Source organism: Rhinolophus sinicus, chromosome 5 (assembly GCF_057876585.1).
Source record: "Rhinolophus sinicus isolate RSI-liver-muscle chromosome 5, RSI-T2T, whole genome shotgun sequence".
In the NCBI taxonomy this organism is placed as follows: domain Eukaryota; kingdom Metazoa; phylum Chordata; class Mammalia; order Chiroptera; family Rhinolophidae; genus Rhinolophus; species Rhinolophus sinicus.
Genome location: NC_142505.1, coordinates 3,324,613 through 3,348,164, shown reverse-complemented (window position 1 = coordinate 3,348,164; position 23,552 = coordinate 3,324,613). Strand labels below are relative to the sequence as shown.

The 23,552-nt window shown below is 43.6% G+C and overlaps 1 protein-coding gene across 9 annotated transcripts in view; it reads right to left on the bottom strand.

Moving 5' to 3' along the window:
* CNTN4 (contactin 4) overlaps nucleotides 1–23,552 on the bottom strand; it is a 769,881-nt gene that overhangs the window by 19,418 nt on the left and 726,911 nt on the right. For 8 of the 9 annotated variants that reach the window (XM_074312213.2, XM_074312216.2, XM_074312211.2 and 5 more), the window contains 2 exons: nucleotides 6,973–7,148; nucleotides 2,809–2,929 (listed from right to left, as the gene is read on the bottom strand). In XM_074312213.2, coding sequence (XP_074168314.2) covers nucleotides 2,809–2,929; nucleotides 6,973–7,148 — 297 coding nt within the window. The remainder of the gene's footprint in view (nucleotides 1–2,808; nucleotides 2,930–6,972; nucleotides 7,149–23,552) is intronic. The other variant, XM_019749139.3, reaches the window with a different exon arrangement.

Genomic DNA, 23,552 nt, shown 5'->3' with positions numbered 1-23,552 from the left:
TGCTCATGTACTTATACCATGGAAATGGGAGAAAATCAGTTTTAAAGGATGGCTTGGAAATCATAAAGAAACAGGGATGGAAAGTGGCTGGCAGGCAAACACAGAATACTAACAGCCCGAGCCAAGCCACAAAGCTGTCCCAGATTCAGACGGGAAAAGCTCTTACCAGGCAGTGAAATGCGTTTCCCAGGAGGCACCACTGAGCACCTCAAGAGAGAAGGTGGCTGTGAGGGAGACATAATGGCGACCTCATGGCCATCAGACAGGTGTAGGGAGCTATTCCTAGGAGGGGTCGGGCACGCCGCGGCACGGCAATCAAAAGTACTGCTGAGATACTTTTGCCAAGAACAAAGTTCTGCTGGGCCATGTCACCTGGGCCGGGAACAGGAGCCTGCCATGAGAGTGGTGCGAAGCTAACGGCAATTTCCTGAAGTAAGACTTTGTTCTGGGACTCACTGCTGAACCCTTTATGCGATGCCCTAAATTTCTCTTTCCTTCTTTAAAAGTCACTTTTATAGACGCACAGATGAGACTAAATTTATCTTCTTCCTCCCACCCCTGAATGAAAGGTTTGGAAATCTGAGGGCTAGAATTGATTAATTTTCCATGGTGACATTTCAGCACGTCAGTCTAATGCCACCTTAATAGAACTGAGGTAAGCTTTGGTCTTTGGGACCCTGATTAACCAGATAAAGTCCAGAAGACAATATAATCTTTTTTTTTTTCCTCACCAGCTTTCTCATCCTAGCATTCCCATCCCACACCCCTTTTGTAACGGCTGCTCCTTCCATGACCTTTCGAAACAAAGCACCAGAAACAGAACGTGTTCCTCTCCCAACTCCTCCATGCATTAACCTAACAGGAAGTATCTGAGCGTGTGTTGGCCACTGAGTCAGAAGGGAGTGCAGGGTGGTGTGAACGTGGCCGCTGTAGAGAAGACGGGGCTTCCACCGCTGTTTGCTCTGCCATTTCCAACCACTCACCCCACCAACGTGTAGATCCGACCATACAGAATGTTTACCAGCTTTGTTTTGGGGAAGTGGGGTCCCTCTTTCAAAATGTTACATTGTCACCAGAGTTTTGTCACAGGCCACGGCAGAGGGAACATTGGTGTGACGCCAGTGTCTCTCTCAGGGAAGGGTGGCCTTTCTAGCTGCCACTAGGCAGCTATAGATTAAATAAAGTAAATATCACGATCCAGGAGGCCAGCGCCAAGACTCGTAACTGTACTCATTTCAAATACAAAAGCCTAACAGGGAAGGAAAAGGCCTTTCTGCCTCCCACCCCTTCCACAACCCGCCCCCAACCCCCCATCTGCGGAAAACCTCAAGGGCAGAGCTGGAGGAGATAAAACAACAGATTACGGTTGGAAATGGCACCTTAATTTATTGGCCTTCTTAACTGATTAGACTAGATTTTCTTTTAGACAGAATTTGCAAATTCCTCCTGGTACTTAATATTATTTTCTGTGAAATGAAGTATACAATATCACTTAAGAACTTCAAGTATTACTGATTTCAATATTTATTAGTCTAATTTATTGGTGTTTAAACTGCTGATGTGAACATTATCCTAATTAAACGGAGGATAAATGTTTAGCGACAGAATTCTTTTGTCCCCAAGGGGAGAGCAGACCGGCTTTGGTGATGGCAACAGCCATTTAAAATGGAAAAACACATTTCCAGCAGTGGTGCTTGACCCGGGTCAAAAGGTTTTCCCCTTATCTCGCCCTTATCTGGACGACTACTGGAAGGTTTTCCCAGGCCATTTGAAGGGGAACCAAAGCAGGCAGGATGGAAAAGCGATTTTCCTCTAACTTCTCTTGATAGTTTAAGTTGCTACCTCTCACACATTTTCCATGACAGCATGCCTAATGGGACGGCAAGACTTTTCAGAGTTTGCAGTAATGCTGGTTTACACTCAGATTCACCTTCCTCCAAATCTGATGGCCACTGGATTTCATGTTCTTCACTCAAAGTTCTGCCAAACGTGCCAACATGCCACCAGCGAGGCTTCGGGTGAAGGGGATGCTTGTAAGAGGTGATTTCGATATTCTGACTGGCCTCACTTAGAAAACCTCCGAGCAGGTAGCAGGCTTGATTCTGGTATGTATACCAGTTGACAGAGTTTAAATTTAATTTAAAAATATTTCTTAAAAGTCCATGCACTGTTCCTTTAACAAATTGGTTTTTGGGGCTTGGGGTTTATCAGCTGGTGTGACTCAGATGGGGGTTCACGGCCCTTAATGTGAAGTCAGGCCATGCTGTCTGGACTCCAGAGATTCTCACACATGTCAGTTTTTACATCAACTCACAGCTTATTTACTCCAATCCAGGCAGTCAAGTGATGTTTCTCTCTGAAGACGTATTTTAGAAACTAGACAGAACTATTAACTTTAGAGATAAAAGAGGAAACTGGGGAAAACTGGTAACGATTGTACCTCAGTTGCTCTTACAGCCCCGGTTAAAGCACTGACTTGGTCCAGCCTGGATGAGATATAAGAAGGCAGTTTGATCCCTCCATAAGCCATTTGCTTTCAGTTATCCAACGTCCTAGAAAGTCAGCTCCAACAGCCGTCAGTCAGGCCACTCCCAGGAGTGAGGTTCAGGGTAAAGCAACTGGATTTGCTCTGCATATTCTGACAAACCCCTATGAGAAACGGACGCACACTTCACTTCTGTAGACTGCTGAGCACTGGTTACAACGCTTAGCTTCTACCTGACCTTTTCCCTATAATCCTAGACCACCGTGGTTCTTAGCACCCTGTGCAGGAGTGGATGTCACGAGACCAAAGCCAAACTCCCGTACCTCTGACGACCAGGTCTGCAGCAGCAGACAGCGTGTCCACACTTGTCCGGACCACGCAGACGTACTTCCCAGCATGCCTCAGCTGGATGTTCCGGATCATTAAGTCACCAGCCGAATCCTGCTGATAAAGTGGGGAAGTGGCTACAATTAGTTTGCAATGAGCTCTAAACAGCGTTATCACACGGAGGGCACGGCGACTGATGGATTTATTTTACACTGGCTGATGAAAACATTAGCGATGCCAGCCATGGCCTATTAAGAACAGAGAGCCTGCCCGAGAGATAAGAACAGCAAGGTGTTCAGAACACACCTTGGACAAGACCTCAGTCTGGCTGCTCTGAGTCTCCAGACTCGTTTGCTACCCATGCGGGAAGCATGTAACTTTTGTCAGGTGGCTCCTGGTCTAGTCCCATGGGTTTCATTCGACGTGCCCTTGGCCTATTGCCATCACTGGCGTCCCCATACTTTGGAACCCTGTATTTGGAAAGGCCCACATTTGGGGGCACCTGCATTTTACTGCACAACCCGTCTCACAGCCAGCAGTTTGATCGCTCCCAGGTCTGAATGAAAGGGTTATGCGACCCAGACTCCCCACGGAAGCCTTACATCCCCTCGTCTGGGATGGTGCCAATCTGTTGCTGAAATGCCAAATGCAAGCATGGTTAGCAGATGAACTAATGACATCTGGGATGGAAGTCTGTGAACCCTAGATATTTCTACCCTGTTCACCAGCACAGTACTTTTAATACACGTGGGGAGACGCCGCCACAGGCCGGGGAAACGCCGTCCCAAAGGTGGTGTTTTAACTGAAGAACACTGCTATGCCTTGGAGTTGGTTTCCTAGCTCGGTTATCAAAAGCTTGGGAAATGACTGCTTGAGCAAGAGAGCACCCTGGGGTCAGATCCGGGAAGCCACACTTCTTTCTAAACCCCTAATGGATGACAAGATCACTTAGGCTTCCCCTCCCCAAACGACAGCCCCGTATGTTGCTGTGTGCCTTCATGGAAGTCTCTGACCCTCTCTGGGCCTAAGTTTATTGACCTGAGATGGAAGGGTACACTGCCTAATGAGCTAGATGTTGTGCGTGTGTGTGTGTGTGTGTGTGTGTGTGTGTGTGTAAAATCCTTCGGAAAAGGGAGAAGAGTAAACTTAAACGGGCATTATTGATGACCATGATCAATCACATCAAAGACATTAAATGGAATTCAAGAAGAGCTGTGATTTTTTTTAACATGAAAGCTTTTTTATTTATAACACTTGGTTTCTCCTGTAGATTCTACTATTTACTGATCAAGTCTTATGATTGCTCAATAAAATAGGACAATCATTGCTACCCGATTTCACAGGGCTTCAGTGAGGACTAAGGGGCCTGTATATATGGATGTGTTCGAGCAACGCTTTCGCATTTTGGAAATATACAAGGAATCGTAAGGAAGCCTCATCGTCATTGTTAGCACTGCTTCTTTACCTAAGACATTTCACGTGTTAGGACTTTGAGTACAGAGTTAAATGAAACTTTGGCCGCACGAGGGGCTGTGCAGGGGAGGTGGGAACCATACAGGTTTTCAGGAAATGGCTCCACTGTCTCAATAATTCACTTTGTTCACTGAGGTCTTGAAAGTCGGAGAAACTTGCCACCAGGAAATTTCAGACCACAGCAACCTCTTATCAGAATTTTTTGGCCTTGTGATTTCGAGTGTGCTCTCTCTATTTACCCATTTTGACCCGATTTGTGTTTTTAAAGTCAAACTGAGACAAAGACAAAATAAAGGCAAGACAGGAGTCTCCTGGAAGGAGACCATGGCAGCTTTCTCTCTCCCTCTGGAGTCATCCAGACCCAGCTGCTAACTGAGATTTCTGGGAATATGCCATCCAAAGTGCACAAACAGCACCGGCGTATTTTCCCCACTGTGTTTCTGACACAGAGCACTTGCAAGCTGTCAGAGGACAACAAAGTAAGAACTTGTCTGAAACCTGCAATGGGCTGGCTCTGCTGATCCAGGGAAACTGAGACGGGTTGACCTCAGAGTTGCTTCCTTACGTCTTCTACTCAAGTCAGTACTCGGCAGACACGAATGACCCTGGTGGCTGACACACTCCACTCTCACCCTCGGTGGCGCTCTCCTGAATGTGGCACTTGTAACTCAACAAGAGTCGACTGATGTCAAGACTAGGGTCACAGAGGGGACAAACATTTCCCTGTGGAGGCTAATGAGAGTGATTGCACAGATGGAACTCTCTAGAAAGGTGGCCATTACTGCTGACTCCATGAGGGGTGACTCCGCCTGTCTCTGCCATGGCTGGTCTGCAGCCAGGCCAGCATAAAAGCTACATCTATCTGATTGGCAGGGTCCTATCAGCCAGGCACCTATTCTGATTGGTTGGTGCCCGTGCCACTCTGGAAGATAATGTTTTTAATATCGCTCCTGCCCAAGACATTGGTTTCTAGTATGAAAACAAATACTCTGCTTAATTTAAGAAGGTTTTGTCAATTTGTATGTTCCTGTTATTAGAATCAGTGTTACCCATCCTTCAATTCACACAACCATTGAAGCTTATCAAGCACCCTTCTTGTGGTAGGCGTTGGGCTATGCCCTTGTCTAGACCTGAAGGGGTTTAATATCCTCGGTGTCCTTGTGAAGTAGTGATTATCTTTCTCACGTGGTCAAGGTTGTTCGTCTGAACCATATCCAAGCGGTCCAGAATGGTTAATATTGGCAATTCCATCCAGCCTTTCTCAACCAGGGTTCCAAGAGCAAATCATTCATGACCCGAGACATCCATTCATGCAATGAATTAATTTCTCTCCTGTGCATCTAACACAGTACACTAGTCATATATGATCCTTGGGAATAATTGAAAAAAAAAAAAGTCACTCAGATCATTTTTGGTGTTCTGTGATTCAACTGAGAGACACTGTTTGAGAAAGGCAGCAAGAATGTAACAGGACTAGTACTGCATTGGAGTGGAAAACAGGCCTCGATCAATATATCGTGTGCATAGCACTGTGAGCCTTAGTCCATTTATTCTCCACATATGGGGTGGGGGTAAGATGAGGTGAGAAAATCTGATTGCTACTGCAGCATGGAGCATGGGGAAGGCTTTTCAAACCCCAGCCCCTCTGTTATATTCTGCCGTCTTGTGGTTGGACCCCTCCACGTGAGTGGCAGCCAGAGGGAGTCTTTGTTAGAAATGGGACTGTAGGGCTGTGTTGGGCAGAAAAACATTTTTTGAGAACGACTGTGATGAACTCAAATTTCCAGATTGAACCTTATCTTGGTGTGAGTTCAATGATATGTTGTTGTTGTTTTTCTGAAGAGTAAGGCATTTTGAAAATTCAACCCTTTGAATTCAAATTACCTGGAGATAATAAATAACCTGATCAGACTTTCAGATTCAAGAAAGAGAGCTCGACTATCACAATGATGAGTCCTGAAGTGAGTGTCATCAGAAGCTGCAATGTCTGAGTAAACTGTCCGTAAACGATTTTCTTAAACGGGTTCAGTGGCGTACGGTAAGGTAGGGGGCACAGAGCTTGAGATTTGAAGTCTGAGCTGAGTTCTGCAACTGAACAGCTGTGTCAACTGTGATTGAAAAATTAAAAAGGGGGGAGGAAGTGCAGGGGAATAAAAGGTTCAGATTTCCAGGTGGAAAGAAAATAAGTCATAGGGACGTAAGGTACAGCACGGGGGATACAGTAAATTATATTGTGACAGCGTCGTGCAGTGTCGGGTGGTTGCTGGGTTTATCACGCTGATCACTTCTTCAGGTATAAAAATGTTGAATAGCTATGGTTAAATAACCCCTTGACACTAATATAACATTGTATGTTAGCTATATTTTAATAAAAATCTTTTTAAAAAAAGAATAGCTATGAGGCCAGAGCAAGCCATCCAACTTCCCCTAGCCTCAGTTTCCTCATCTTACAGGGTAATGAATAACTAACCTGTAAGACTATTGAGAATTAGCAGGCCTGCCATATGGGTTCACTCGATAAGTGATTTACATGCAGAAAGAAGCAGGAATTACCCAAGAGTTTCTTGAATGACATCATCGAAGACTAACTTTCTATGTCTTTTTAAGTTAAACAGCTGTTTGAGTCTGTGTGGAGCAGTCCAGTTGCATATGGCATTTCCCGTGGATAGTCCAATATTAATACTTACCCCTCCGACTCTTTCAAAGTGGTCCCCGTCTTTGTCAAAATCTATCAGGTGTCCATTAAATGTCCACGTGAACACGATGTCTAGCGAGTGGTCATGTGTCACCTGGCATGTCAGAACAATACTTTCTCCGACAGTGACATCCATGCTGGAAGGGGGCACCATTACCCTGGTTGGATCTGGAGAGTGAAAACAAGACCGAAAAAAAAAAGTAGAATCCAAGAGGATGAAATACTGAGTAGTTTCCTTTTATATTTTCGCAGGCTATGACCTGCAAACCTCAGTCATCTGGGAAGCTGGGATTCAGGCCAGGAGGTCATTTTTAATATGAAATGATGAAAACACTCATTATGAGAACCTCCCAAGAGCAACAGAACCCAGGTGGGGGGCTCTGAGGGTAGCCCACCTAAGAAGACGCTGGAAGGGCCTGCCCTTGCCAGCTGGCTCTGAAATAGATGCTTTAAAAAGGTTTCATATCTCCCCAGTTTCAGTGGAAGCAATATTTCATCTGAGTGCAAACAGGAAAATCCATGCTTATTTGAAGTTTGTTGGGCTTTTTTTTCCCCTATCCTAAAAGTGATAAATATTTAGTACAGGAAATTTAGAAAATTCAGGAAGGTTAAAAGACGGGATCAAACACCACCCCCACCACCAGCAAAAAAAAAAAAAAAAAAAAGCAAAAATAAAACAAAACAAAATCCTATTTAATTTCTTACCGTCCAGCTTAAACCTGTATTTTCATTTTGGTGTAATTTTCCCCAGTCTTTCTGGTGCATAGCTATTAAGATGTTTTGTTTTGCACTATTGTCAGCATTCCACACAAATGTTTTTCCTGTCTCTTCTCTACTTAATATTAGGTATATCTTTATCCCCATTTTTCATAATCTGCTTCATGCATTATTAAGTTTATAGTTTTGACCATTTTGAAACTAGTAGACATTTTAGCAAATTTTATTATACATATAATTATTAATAATGCTGTAATGAGCATCATTGACGAAATGACATTATGTATATTACTTCTTCAAAGTAAGGTCTACTCATTTGTTTTCAAATTCACCCTTTACATTCTAGTTTGAACTGGAAATGGAATGGGCTTGCTTAGCTGAGAGTACATAACTCCAGAGCTACACTCACACACAGCTGGTCCCTTATATTTCACTGCAACCGTATTTCATAAACAGCATCAGAGAGTTCAGTGGTGAAAAGCAATTTGCATTAAATAGAAAGGTCATGTAAGTGACTAAAGAATGAAATTCTGAATTCAGCCCTATTCTAGAAATTTCTCTATCCTAAACCAAATCAAACAAAGCCAACCCCACAAATCATAACAAAGAAGACAAGTCCAAAGCAAACAAAACAATAAAAGAACACTCACCAATCCCCTTTCTATTCACAGGATGGGGTTCAGGCTTGGGGGTGCATAAACCTTTATTAAGGGTACGTCTTAGATTCAAATCTCAGCCAGGGATTTTAAAAGGATATCTCATGGAGACTCTTGCTGGACCTTCTTTCCAACAACCCACATTAAAATTTCTTCTTTAAAGAGAGGATTTAAAACAGGTTTCCTATCCTTCTACCCAATTACGGAAAGCAAACATCTTTGGTCATGAGAACAGCAAAGTTTATGTTCATAAACAGATTATAACACAGCAGTGGGAGATACTTTTGTTGTTGTCTGAAAACAGAAAAGATCATGATAAGTGGATTGGTGCACTTTTAGTCACTGTTAAATAAGTGATGTTCATGAAATGAGAAGTCTGAACAGGGGCTGCCAGCTGGGAGGGTGTGGGAGGGTCAATCCTTTATTTCAAAACCTGAGGCTTTTGCAAGTCACATAATCAAAATCTGCTCTATTGAGTAAATGACCTCCAGGAATACATCTGCCTGTCTGTCTATCTATCTACCTATCTATTTATCTATCTATCGATAAAGATATACACAATATGTCTATATACTGTATTTATATATTGTATCTATACATTGATATTTTTTTTTTAATGAGGGAAGTAGTTGAGAACAAAATCACCTCAGAATAACTCTAAGCAAAAATCTAGCAATAGCTCCATTTTGACTTAACCTGTCATTTATCATTTTTGAACTTAAATTTTCCTCATCTACACATGAAAAATTCCTGGCTAAAATTATATGTGTCTGTGGTTTTTATGGGGCAAGACGCTGCCTACGTCTACTTGACTTAGCTGTCCACTGATTTTGCAATTTAGATTTTTGTTTTAATGTGCCACTCACTTGTTGATTCACCTACCAAGCATTTATTGTGTGTTATATGGATAAAAAAGAGTGTCCTGGTACCATGAAGGATATAAAGCAGACTGAGGGAATAATAACATTCGTAATAACTGCGCCCTTTACATTCTAGACACTGTGTTAAGCACTTTACATGGATTATTTCATTTATTCTTGACAAGTAGGTACTATTATCATCCCTAGTTAACAGATGAGGGAGACTAATGTCTAGAGTGGTTATGAAACTCTCTCTTGTGCTAAGCGGCCTCTTTTCATTTAGCTGAAAACATGACATCCATTCACAGATCGTCCAGAGAACCGTCTAAGGGTATAATCCAGCAATTTGCACACTTCATTATGTGTAGTCAACTGAAGATATTTAAATGCAGAAGAAATTCAAAGAAGGCCACGGGGTGAAGACGGTTTTGGAGGGTTTTGCTCAAGAGTAATGAAGTTGGGGCCTTAGGTAAAAAGCAGGGATGCTTTTATGCCTCAAATGCTGGCACTGGCTCTAAGCTTATACATCAGACCCCGGAGGACAGAGTCAGATGTCCAGGTCTCTAAGAATATCTTGGCTCTCCATCTCCTGACGAATTATGGGTGAGCAGCAAGGAGCTGGCACATACCCCTGGATTCATGTGCAGTTCTGGCTCTCATTTTTAATCGACGTTTGTTTCCTGAAGAAATGCCCATCCCTTTATGCACATGTAGGGATCTGGGACAGATCTCATTATTGGTGAACTCAGCTGCCTGTTAACCAAGAACCAGAGACGGACCCTAACTCAAGGACTGCGCTAGTACGGTTGCTGCGCGGACAGCTGCTAATTCATTCATTTACCTCTTGTCGCCAATTCACGTTCTCAGCCCCAAAGTAGCAAGAATCAATGCAAAGCAAGTCATGTACTGTACACACACCACAGAGGTCGCCGTGGGACCAGAGAAGATTAAACTAAAGAGGTTCAAACCTCATTAGCGACTTGTTTTCTCCAATTGTATGCTTGTTCAGAACTCCTGTTTTCTGCATTGTGAATTCTGATTAATTTCCTTAAATTTGAATACAAACACTGTACACAAATAAACAGATGGCTCCTTCAAAACAAAACTGTCTCCCCTCCTTTGGTTTTAATTCATCAAGATAAGGAAGGATCTGTATTTACGACTCCTGTTCTGAAGAGTCACTCAAACTATTGTTCTGTGCAGAGAACTCTCAAAAGGAATTAGAACTCAGAATGTGAATTGATGTCTGGATTTGGATGTAATTAAATAGCAACAATAAATAGGACCAACTGCTTCTCTAAACTTGTGGTTGGTTCACGCTGCAGAGAATGATAAATTCCCAACTCCAGAAAACTGACGCTTAAAAATACATATATTTACCAAGTGCCCAAACCTCCTAAAGTAAATATATATAAATATAAATAAATATAAATATATATATATATATATATATATATATATATATATATATACACACACACACATATATATTATGTTTATAGTGTTTTCTATGATATACAGAGGACAGAAAGTAAACTAAGTGTTTTGTTCTAAATACCATGACAACCATGAGAGTTCATTATTAACCACTCGGTTAGTGATTAGGTGAGCAATTAGACATATAAATTATAACACATTATCCAAGTCATATTGTATTCTGACTTTCACTGTTTAGTGGAAAAGCTTTCTGATTTAGGGCTTTCATTATCTGTAAAAACAAGCGCTTGTAGGGTCACAGGACAAGAATTTCATTTTGCTGTTGCTTCCCCTGGACCATTCCAAAGCAAAGTTGATAATTTCTTTGCCTTTCACTCACAGTGCCTAATGTGTATGTTTGTCATTGCCTTTCACGGAAGGTATAAGAGGTCTGACCGTTAAGTTCGCGAACGTGTTACAACCCTCTTTTTGATAGTACGGGGATTATTCACTGTGAATTTATACCAACTGGACAAACAGTTAACCACATTTACTATTAAGAAGTGCTGAAAAGCCTGTGTGAAAAGGTTAGACGACCTGAACCTTTTGTCAACAATTCATGGCTCTTGCATCACGAAAATGCACCAGCTCACAAGACACTGTCTGTGAGGGAGTTTTTAGCCAGTAGACAAATAACTGTATTGGAACACCCTCCCTACTCACCTGATCTGGCGCCCAGTGACTTATTTATTTATTTATTTTACCTGAAGGTAAAGGAAATACTGAAAGGAAGACATTTTGATGACATTCAGGACATCCAGGGTAATACGACGACAGCTCTGATGGCCATTCCAGAAAGAGTTCCAAAATGGCTTTGAAGGGTGGACTAGGTGCTGGCGTCAGTGCACAGCTTCCCAAGGGGAGTACTTTGAAGGTGACCGTAGTGATATTCAGCAATGAGGTATGGAACACTTTTCCTAGGATGAGTTCGTGAACTTAATTGTCCAACCTTCGTACATCTCCTTTTGTTGGTAGATTTCTTAATGGTGATGGTTTTGATGACACCTTTCAGTCAGGTTGTATCTCTTTTTCATATATTAATTTTTGTAGGGAGACTTTTAAAAATGAGATACTTCAAAAACTGGAGCTCATCAGAGTTGAGAGTCAGCTCACCTCAAATGACACACAGGGGACTGGATGGATAACTATTTTTTATAGTAGTTAAATGCCACAACAAAGATAGTTGATTAATGATCACAATAAACCTGGAGGTAGCATCTCTAGGGACGAATTTCATTCTCTAGCTGGTCCCATTTCTTCAATAAAAACAAAACCAGTGGTGAATGAACTGCATGAATCAATTCTGCATAAAAGACAAATCTAAAAGGAATACCCTAAACATTAGATGAGAATGAAAATTCACAGTGATTTCCAGCTGGACAAATGCTTTCATTTAGGATGAAATTTAATAGGGATAAAGGCAAAAAGCTACACTTGAAAAGAGGCAGCTACACGGGTACAGGCAGGCCAGGGGAAGACTAGATTGGCAGGGCCCATGAAAAAGGCTGGAGCATTTCGGTGTCGACAGCCAACGAAAGCTGATGCGATCTCTGGTTGCGTTCGTAGCGGGTGGTGCTCCATCTCAGGTCGGTAAAAACCCCTTGTCTTTTGCACTAATGAGACCACCACTCACTAGGAAGAGCCTTGCATTCCCAGACCGATCAGTGGCCCTAGGTTACTGAAGACCTAACAAATCCCTAACAGCGAAAATCACTGAAAGTGTTTGGCATGAGAAAGAGAAATTAGAGGAGACATAACAGTGGTCTGCCAGTACATGAAGGGCCTATGGGCAGAAGATGAGTCCGGCTTTTTTTGTGTGGTCCCAGAGTAGGAAGCAAAGAGAAACTACATAAAGGTGTATGCTGGCTCTGTCTAAGGGAGGACTCAGGAGCACGTGAATCACCATTTCTGGAATATTCCAGCAGACGTGGGCACCTCAGGGAAAGGGTGTCACGTTATACTGAACACCAGCCAGGCTGCTCTTCCAAATTTGCTTCCTTTTTCAGTAGCATCTTAGGTCTTCTGGTCTGGGAACTTACCCCGGAATGCTGGTGGAATTTTATATTGTCATGTGTCTTCAGACGCCTTCAAGTTAGGACATTTCTGCGGGGTTTCCCTGTCTTTCAAAGTCTTGACAATTTGAAAGAGGATGGCCCTTGCATTCTGTGGGCTGACTCTCAGCCTGGATGTATCTGATGTTTCCCAACAACCCAGCTGAGATCGTGTGTTCTCAGCAGGGGCACCACTGAGAGGCTGGGTACTGTGTCCTAAGTGCATCGAATCGCTAAGTGCATCGGACGCTGTGGCTGCGAGGTGACTTCGTGTGAGCACTAACCTGTTAACCCACATCACCTGGTTGTGTTGCCATCTGCCTGGCTTCCCACCTTATACTTACCACTTCCCCTTGTAACTGATTAGCATTTTGTGGGAGGGATTCTGAAATTACACCAGTATTCTGATAACTCATCAAACCTCTGCTGACAGCCTAGGACCCCTGCCTAAACCAGCCACCCCTACGACAATGCCAAACAGTGATTCTGCTTCCATCATTCCTTGACATATACCAGTTGACATTCTCCTTTAAGGAAGAGTATGTATGTATGTATGTATGTATGTATGTATGTATGTATGTATGTATTTTGGTATAAACTCTTGGCTTCCTATTTTATTCAATGGGTTGTAATTCATTCCTATAATTATTCATTTTGATGTTCACACTGTCTCCATTTTGGCCTTTGGGAGTCCTTTTAAGCTGACTCCTCTGTCTTTGTCATATTTTATTATTATTTATTAAATGTTGTCTTAACTTTCTGGCCCAATAAGACGTTCCAGGCTCATCTTATAATTTTCTCCGCTATAGCCCAAGGATCAGTGATTCTCTGGGGGGGATTTAGTGGAACCTTTTGAGAGCAACTACGGACATGACGTCTCACCACCTGTAATCACCCTGGTCTGAGAAACTAAGACGTGGACACCCATGTGCTCATCGATTCTGGATGCTCTCAGCCAAAGAGCTGAGTGCATGTGTGTGCGCATACACACGCATAATACACACACCTATACATCTGTGACTATTTCTATATTTTATAAATAAGTAAATGTAAAAAAAAAAAATTATGTTTGTTTGCTTAATCAACTTACTTTTTTGTTCAGTCTAACCAGTTCTCCAACCCTGTGAGCTGTGTCCTCTGCCCAGCACTTCTGCCCCCCCTGCTATCCCTCGTCCTGGGCTCTGGGCCCAAAGTCCATGCTTCATACAGGTCTCCAACCCACCTCACTGCCTGTATCCTCAGCCATCGTGTTGTCTCCTCTGTGCTGGGAAGGGAGAGGATGATGGGACGGCCAGGGGTGAAACGGAAGGGAAGATAGGACTTAGGCTGTCTTAGTGTTTAAAACGCAAAAATTGTAAATGAATACACCACAGAAAAAGAAAAGGAAAACATGTCAGCATGTAATTCTAGAGCATGTATCATTTAAAAATCAGTTTTGTGCTACTTCTTAGAAGAAGAATGAATACAGGTTTTCACTGCACTAAAACAGAAACACTCTGCGTGTCTGCATTTCATCCCGGGGAACAACTGGAGTCAATGCATTCATCAAATACCTGCTGTCAGGACCAGGGCATTACTTAAAACAATAGTAAGCTTTTAGAGACTAGTTCATCATTAAACAGAAGAAAAGTTGATTAATTTTCTAATTATCATTCTTTGCTGAGTCATTACATTCTACATTTTAAAGCAGCTATCAAAACCAACCAACCAACCAACCAACCAACCAACCAACCAACCAACCAATGAACCAACCAACCAACCAGCCAACCAACCAACCACAACATAACTTCCAGTCGGTCCTTTGCCCTCTGAGTCACTTTTCAGAACTGATTCATTCTGTCGGGGAGTTGGGTGGGAACGTGGGGATGATGGAGGGTGAGGGGAGGCTGTCCTTGAGAAATCTACACTAAATCTTGGCTACAAGTTCTTTCCAGGTTATTCCATTATTGCTTCTTTTCAGGGTGTGAATCTTTGTTGTACCTGCTGGCTGTCTCTTACCGTGACAGACGTCCTCATTATCTTTGTAATTGTGGTTGGGAAGTTCCTTTAATGGGGGAGTTTTTCTCCTTCATGAGCATTCTTCCCTACGGTGTAGCTGTATGTCCCCGAATCGGGTTACATGAGGGATTTGGGGTTTGTATCACATAAGGTAGCAAAATATAGGGCATTCCATCCTATAGTATATGGGCCTGGCCTGCTGCCCACTCTGGATGTAGGAAAATTCCCTTCAAAGGTCTTAAATCTGGGTAGAGATATTTCCCCCTCAGTTTCCCAGCAGGGAGCTGAGACCCAGGCTCTTACATCGGCAGTAGGCAGCTTTACGTGCCCGAATTTCCTTATGAAATAAAATATACCCAGTGTATCATCATCTAGATCGTATCAGCATCAATGTCTTTGGCATTTGTTTCCAAGTCTCCATTTTGGTTAGAATATTACTCTCTTCGACATCCTTTGGTTTCTTTTAGATGCACTTTTCACTAAGATTGGTTTCCTAGCGAGCACCAATGTCACGCTGGCAGCGGCCCTCAGGATGCCCAAACGCTCTGTTTACATCCGGTTTCCACGTCACTTACGACTACTTGTAAGGAGTCTTTGCTTTGTCTTGTTTTGTTTCTAAATCAGTGAGTTATAGTTGGTTTTGAAATCACTCACGGGCAACTTGCTTGCTGTTATTTTTATCTGCCACCAGGGAAAGCTAACTTTCTGGCTTGGGATTTGAAATAGACTCTTGGAAAAGACTATTCTCATTGACAAATTTAACAATTGTATCTACAAGTCAAGGTGTAATTAAAATTACTCAGTAGCATTATTATTATTATTATTATTATTATTATTATTATTATTTGACTGTGAAGAAAGAGGGAAAAAAAGACAGGAACCACAGATCTCTTGAACTATGGAGAAACACTTTCACCTACTAATCTGAACCCTTCCTATTTGAGAAGGAGGGGTTATGGGCCCCTTTCTTTTGGCCTCTACACCTGAGTAAGGCTCCCTTAGGAGTCAGTGGGCAAAAGTGTCCCAAAGGAATGCCACCAGTTCTGGTGACTAAAATCCCACCAATGACAACACGTCAGAAAGGCATAATGGGGACTTCGCTGATTAAAGGGCTATATTATGGCATCTGATGGGTGGGCATCTGGCTGTATCTACTACTGATACAAAGTAAGAGATTAGGTGCCTAAACTACAAAAGAAATGGAACGCACACCTTGAGGCAAGGCCAGGGCGGGGCGGATCCCTGACAAGGCCTTCCCCTGTCAGGACAGCTGCAAAGCGACACCCTCTGCCCTGCCTGCAGTTTGCTGCGCAGAGAAGGACACGTGTCTGGTCAGCAGGTGGTGCTGAAGTCTCAGCATATGGGGAAAGCGTCCCTCCCTCTGTTCCCCTCCGCAATTTTCCACAGGTTTTCAAGTTCCTCAGTTTAAGGACTCTGCATCTCGGGAAGCAGGCAATAATTCTCTTATTCTAAAGCAGTATTTCTTTGTTTGCTTTCAGATTTGAGAAAAGGTCAAGGAGGAGCAGCGGAAGCTTGAACAAGTGCGTTGCTGTCTTTGTGGACATTCACAGCGATGATTTATAAAGCTTTCTGCAAAACAAAGTCAAACAACCCCACCCACTCCAGCAGTGGGCCACGACCGACCAGCTTGTTTGGGGTTTGTCTCTAATTCTAAGTGAACTTTCTCTGGAAACCCTTTGGGATGGACAGCTATTAACAGCCCCGGGCCCCACGCTGGCCGAGACGCTCTTCCTGTGTGCCTGATGGCTGGACATCCCAAGTTTTGCAGCTAAAAGATTCTGCTTCCTGTGGAGTTACATGCCTCAGAGTATGACCTGCGTACACAGTCGGTGGGATAAAGGAAGCAGAATGAAATTAGGAGAGCTCTCAGTTAAGACTTCGTTATTGTTTTCATTTTGAGGAGAAAGAGGCAAATATTTGGCAAACACTCTTGTAGAAAAGAACTATTTCCAGAGGGAGATGTGAAGGTCACTGCACAGATAAGGAAACTTGTCTTTCTTCTGAGAGCTGCTGATCCAAACAGGAAAACAAAGCAAAACAAAGCAAAAAGAGTTGAGGCTCAGAGATGTAGAAAGCAACTTAATTTATTTTCAGAGAGATGCTTACAACTTTTCATGCCTTTGAAAGTACGTGCAGGGGACATAAAAATTTAAATATACATTAAAAAGTTTAAAACTTAGATCTAATCTATGTAGAGGACAGTGGGGGTGAGGGAGACAGAACGAGGTGAAAGCGCACGAAAGACACAGGCAGAGAACAGCACCGTCCCTGCTCACAGACACCGGAGATGAGAAGCTGCAGGAGGGACAGCACACGGCACAGGAAGTTTGGGGAAGGGCAGAGGCAGCCTTTGGTGGAACGACACTTCACTCTGTGGTTTTAGGGCATTACAATAGCAAACCTGCATTGGACAAGCTGCATCTTTGTAAGTATAATCGTTCACAGGTAAGTTGCATCTTGCTCCTTCCACCTAAAGGTGGAATCTAAGCCCGAGTTGTGCTTTGACTCAAAGGCCCACATTCTCTGCATCACTGACTGTCTCCTACAACGATGGCTGGGTTTGCCCATGATGGTTACGTGAAGCACCATAGTGCCACCATTGTCCACAATACGGAGCGACTGTCAGCATTAAAAACTCATCAGACTCTGGAAGAGACTTATTAGGGGCAAAGAGAAATAGCTTTCTGGCCAGGTCTTGGTTAATTAAAAAAAAAAAAAAAAAAAATGAACTTCCTCATTCCAGAAACATGTTACTTGAATTACAACAACAAGAAAACTCCTAGGGCTATGTATGTGTGGGGTGCGTGTTTGTGTGCGTGTGCGTGTGTGTGTGCACACCCGCGCATCCACGTCTGTTCCTCAGGAAATTCTTTTAAACTACAGGAACTGTACTCACTGCCCAGATTATTTATTAGACTCGCTCGTGGTAGGGAAGATAGTGAGGCCAGACCCCAGCCCACGTCATAAGAGACACGTACTCCTTATCTGTGTAAGTCATGCCAAGTCCCCCGGCTTGTTTCTCGGGGCTGTGGTGCGAAAGAGTGAACCACATTTTGCAAACTGCTCTGCACCAAACAGACCAGAACTCACAGAGATGTGTAAGAAATATCAGTCTGTTCATTGGTCGCACAGGCCAGACACGCAGGGCGCGGCCCCGAGACTCTGTGGCTCACTCCACAGCTTACAAACAGCTTCTCATCCACGTCTACAACTTTCCGGAACCTGCACACAGACACGGGTCTGCATCAGGCAGGGGCTCCAACAGTCTCAGAGAGATCAGCCTGTCTCCTTTGGGCCATGGTCCCAAGACCTGCTACTTTGCTCAACGCCAGACAGTACCACTTGCACGGTGAACAGTGTGCACTCGTGCGGCATGGCAGCCATTGAATGCCCCGCCATTTCTTCCCAGGAAAGAGGATAATGCTGGCAGACTAGAAACAAGCTGAAGAGTCAGGACACCGAAAATAGGCCCAGGCCCAGGGCTCATCTCAGACACAGGAGCTGGGAGTCAGTTACTCCTCAGGAAGTAGGCCTCTTCTTAGGGATGCTCTGATGTGGCCATAGGTTTGCCTCAAAATATCAGCATCACGAAATGTACAAAACACTCTACTGAGCATCTTAAAAACCTAGTTTTCCAGGTTTGGCCACACAGCACTGATACACACACAGGTGTGGGTATGTCAGGAAGTCATCTGACATCTCTGAGCTATAGTTTTCTCATCTGGAATTTGGAAGTGATGCTTTCTGGCATCCCAGCATGGCTATGAAATTCAAACTTGGTTAATGGATTTTAACACGCTTCATAAGCCATAAGATGCTACCCCCAGTGTGAGAAGCTATTCTTACTGTTACTATGGATGCTGCAGATGGAGGGAAAAAAGGAAAAGGAGAGACTTATTTGGAGGATGAGAAGAGGGTTGCGTTCTAAGGGGAGAGCTCATTGTAGTAAGTCTCAGTTCCCGGACAGCTGTTGGCTGCTTAATAAAAGCCAGTGAAGATGACACAGTAATTCCTGGCTCAAGCCTGAGTGCTCACGAGCAGGAGTTTACGTGTGATTGCCAGATGCTTCCAGCTAACAGCTAAATCCACGACACGGAAGGCACGTCATGCACCGACAGTCGCAAGGATGTCACTGGAAAATCACCCAGAGGAAGAGTAACTGTGAAATTGATGAGAAAGGTGGCAAATTCAAAAGGAATCACTGAACTGGTTAGAAAAGGAGGTAAAACGCGAATAGAGAAAATGCAGCACCTCTCGGATGGAGCGGTAGAATAAAAAAAACACTGCTGTTTCCCAGTGATGGAGATGACAGTGCCCCTTGGTGCTAGAAGAGGTGACATTCTTGCACGATTTTCTGAACATTTGTCAATGGAAGATTTACTGTGGGTGATTTAAAAGAAACTGTTAAAAGTGTTTAGCTTTATGACTCTAACCAGAAGTTAGGGTTGTAGTGTATTTATCAAGGTAGCCGAGTAATCTGTTTATTAAACATTTTCCTTTTGCTTTGTGGTTATCTAGTAGGTCCTTTATATGAAGATAGAAAGAAGACAGCAAGTAGATTTCCTACAGGCCTCGTTCCTGCAGACTGAAATTTTCATTTCAGGTTCTGGGTGAAATGGCAATGATGCCATGACGCCCACCCACCATCACCATCATCGTTGTCATCATTGCAGCTTACGTGGGTTACGTGTTTACCCCGTGCCAGGCTCTGAGCTGCACACCTGCAGTTATGACTCGCTAAAATAGATGCACTGTTAGGGCAGAGGACATGTCCTTCTTGTTCTGCATATGTACCTTTTACATAACGCGGTTACGGACATAGCAGGTGCTCTGCAAATAGGAGTGAATGAATCTGAGGGGTCAGCTTCCCCACTCTATGACACAGGTAGCATTATCATCTATTAATAGACAGTGACCCTGAGGCTCCCTTAAGGAAGCTGAATATATTCCCCAGGGCCAGGGACCTAATTAGAGGGAGAAAACAGGAATTCAACCCCAGGTCTGGTTTGATTGGAAAGCCCATCAGTCACTGATTTGCATTCCAATAGGGCCACAGCTCCTGGCTCACTTCAATTCACTGGGAAACACGCATTTGGGTGGTGGGCAATGTGTAGGTGCAAAGGAGCTCTGCCTAACTGTCTTTTTATTCTGATAGAATGTGATGGAACCAGAGGACCTGCAGCAGTCACAATATAAGAAGGTGGAGGAAAAAACAGGATTCCAGCATCATGAGGTGAGAAAAAGCTTCCCGAGAAGGGCAAAATGCAGCTCTGGGAAAGAAACCCAGGAGTCACAAGACTTATTTATCGCCACGTGCTCCCAGAGGCAGAGGTGTCTTTGTTATTTATGGAACATGCTCCATAATTGAAGTCTCAGCTCACGAGGAGGCAAAAATACACGGATTTAAAGTGTTGCCAAGTTAAAAAAAAAAATAAATTCATTTCAAAGTACTATATGTTGGAAAACTGGACCCCTTGAATGACAGGTAGTTTTGTTTAAGGATTAAAAATGTGGAGCCAGACTCCCTGGGTTTTAATTCTAATTCTACCACTTACTGACGGTGTCAATACTAGGAAAGCTCTTTCATTTCTCACTGCCTCAGTTTCCTCAGATTTAATGGGAGTGAGAACACATCCTTCATGTGCTGAGGTTAAAAGGCGTAACTTCATGTAAAACTTTGAGACTGGAGCTTGCCATGTAATGTGCTCAACAAATGTTAGCTGTTACCAAGAATCTAAGTCAGGGGTGTCCAAACTTTTTTCAACGGTTTTCACCAAGGTCCATATGAGGTAAAATACACAAACAGCCGGGCCACTCACTCAAGGTGAAGTACGTATTGCCTCACCTGGTTTATTTAAGTAAACTACATATATTTTGGGAATTTGCTGCGGGCCAATTAACAATGGATTGCGGGCCACAGTTGGCCCGCGGGCCGCAGTTTGGACACCCCTGATCTGGGAGAAACAAAGATGCCTTCACATTTCATTGGGAGGAAAAGCCCAAATCCTTCCAATGGCCCAAAGTGCCCTGACTGATCCCACCTGAGACTTCATAGAAATCCTAAGAGAAGAGAACCTCTTTCAGGTGTAAAGAAGATCCCAACCGGAAACTTCCGTGCAGACTTTGGTAGTAAAAGCGAGAATATCCCAAGTAGAGGGCTGCTCTTACAGAAGTAGTTAAGAAACGGAGCTGGGCGGTCAGAAATACCTGCGTGCAAATGTTAGCTCTCCCACTTACCAGCTGACTAATTATGGGGAGGTCACTTGACCCATAAGTCAGTTGATGTGTTTGACTTGGAATAGTTCTCTGGCTGCATGTGCCGTGACTAGAACATACGAAGTGCTTGACACAAATCACTATCCTCATCATCATCACCATCGTCACCATTGAGTTCGTTTGTCCGCTGGTCCATGTGTCATAACTGCGGGAACTTTCAAAGAAAGAGCTCCCCAAACATGCAGGGCTTGGGGCAGGGGAGGGCAAAATTCCATTTGAGAAAAATGTACAAATAAGTCTCCAAAGAAATATTGTGGTTCTCTAAGTAACGACAACATCTGCCTCAACTTTACACGGAAGCCAAAGAGGAAATGAAATTGACAGCTCCTGAAAATGATAACAGATGCACCAGATGATTTGCTGCTGGTGGAAGGAGCACAAGGAAATTCTCGTTGTATGCAGGCACTTCTTTGACGGAAAAGTGTGCAAACACCCAGAGAAATGGCACAGGAGCTTTTGCTCACTTGCCAGGAAAAAGCACCACATTTGAAGACGATCTCCTGGGTGACATCGAGTCAGGAGACTATCATGCTTGTTGGATCCACATTGCAGGACCTCCATTAACTCCGGACATCATCAGGCACTGTGAAAAATGCTGAAGACAGGACAATATGACCCTGAGCTGAGAAGATTAATAACCGGTGAATGACTAAACTAGCTCACTGATAGTTTGCTATGCTGATTTCTACAGCTATCTTAATGGATTATTCGAGTAGTTTATGGGGCACGGCCAAAAATATATTTTACCGAGGGACATGAAAGGTCTGTGCAAAGCTTACCTGAGCGGTGTCTCTGGCTTTAAAACACGTAATCGTTTTAAACCTCTGTTTTCCCCTCTTGTCTTCCATTTTATAATTTGCTAGAGGCCAGAAATCATACAACGACTAAAAGTAACTTTTGGGAGCTTCAGCACAAATTCCCACAGATGCTGTAAGTTTGCTCACCTCACAGGCTCACGCCAGGTGTGCTGCTGACCTGTGTACAAGTGGGTAGGTGTGGGTAGGCAGTCCATTCTTCAATAGGACTCAGTAGAATTAACCAGTAGTTAATAGACCTGGCCTTAGTACAGCAGGGGACTTACAAGATGCTAAGCATTGATTCAGATCCCACCTTGCATTAGTATCTGGGTGTCATGGCACACTCAATCCCTCTTGCTTTTACAGGTGTAGACATGATCATATACAAATAACCGGAGGACAGTGGCAAGTGGGGCCTGATAAATCCGATAAATTAGGTCTTGATTTCATAGGGCCTTCCCTTTCTATGCTATTATATTTGGCTATAGAGAGCTAGCCAAAAATAATATATATACTGGGAGGATTTTACAAGACTAGAATAATAAAAAAGCAACAGAAATAATCACTATGGTTATGTATCAGATACTGTGCTACTAGCTTCCTTCAGCAAATTATCTCATTTCTTCTTTGCAACAACGCTATCAGGATTCTGGAAAGTCTTTAACAGTAGTACAGGGACTTTTTTTTAAAGCCTTTAAGGATAGAGAGAACGGCTGGGCGGCATAACCATTAAAACTGGGGATGTTGGGAAACAACCGGATGGTCAGCAGACAAGAAGCCCTGAATCCTAAGCTGGCAATGGAGAAATACAAGAAGCAGACTAACTTCATTTTTAGAATATTCCACAAAGATTCAGGAATTGGTGGTGTTAGGTATCACTGAAAGTGGAGGTGATGGTGCATGGGATGAATGTTTTTAGCATCAGTTAAGTCCCCAGACACCCTCTCTTATTCCAGGCAGCCAGGTGACTAACCGTCCTTAGCCCAGAAGTGTGCTGGGTAACAGAGGAATTGTCTGGGTCAGAGGACACCAGCTTCAGCGGAGGGTGGCTGGGCTTCCGTGAATGTTTATAGTGTGACTGCTGAGATTCCCAGCTCCCTTCCTCAATATGGCACCCAGGACACTGACAGTGACATGTCTGTCCAAGAAGGAGACAGAAATACTTTGGCTAGCTTCTGTGATCAACCCGAAAGGAAAAACAAACAACTACTGACACAGTTGTGGCGGGGGCTCCCCAAGGAAATGGCTTCGTCACACTGAACTCTGAGTCAATAAGCTTCACCCACATGCTCATGGCTGCAAGTGCAGCTCCTGAGCGCCTCGCTCTTCACAGTGACTCAACAACTCAGAATCACTGGGCATCTGAGGACAGCTTCTAACATCAAAAGAAAATCAAGTCCAAAGCAAGTAAAGAAAACCTATCATTAATATTTTGATAGAATTCAGACACGTTCAATTCATGCACAGATAAGAAAACATTGCTACAAATAAGGAACGTTCAGAGACCAAAAGAAAGTTCCTAGAAATGGAAGCCATGAGACAGTCGAGAGACAAGGTGAACCTGTCTCAGACTAATCTCCTGTGGGCTCGCCTCGTCATGGAGGCGGCTTTCTGCCCTGCTCCCCGGAAAGTAGCCAGGGCCCCGTGTTTAAGGCATCAATTCCAGTCAACTCTAGCACTTGGTCCCCAGCCCCACTCATGCTACGGAAAGAAGTAGGAT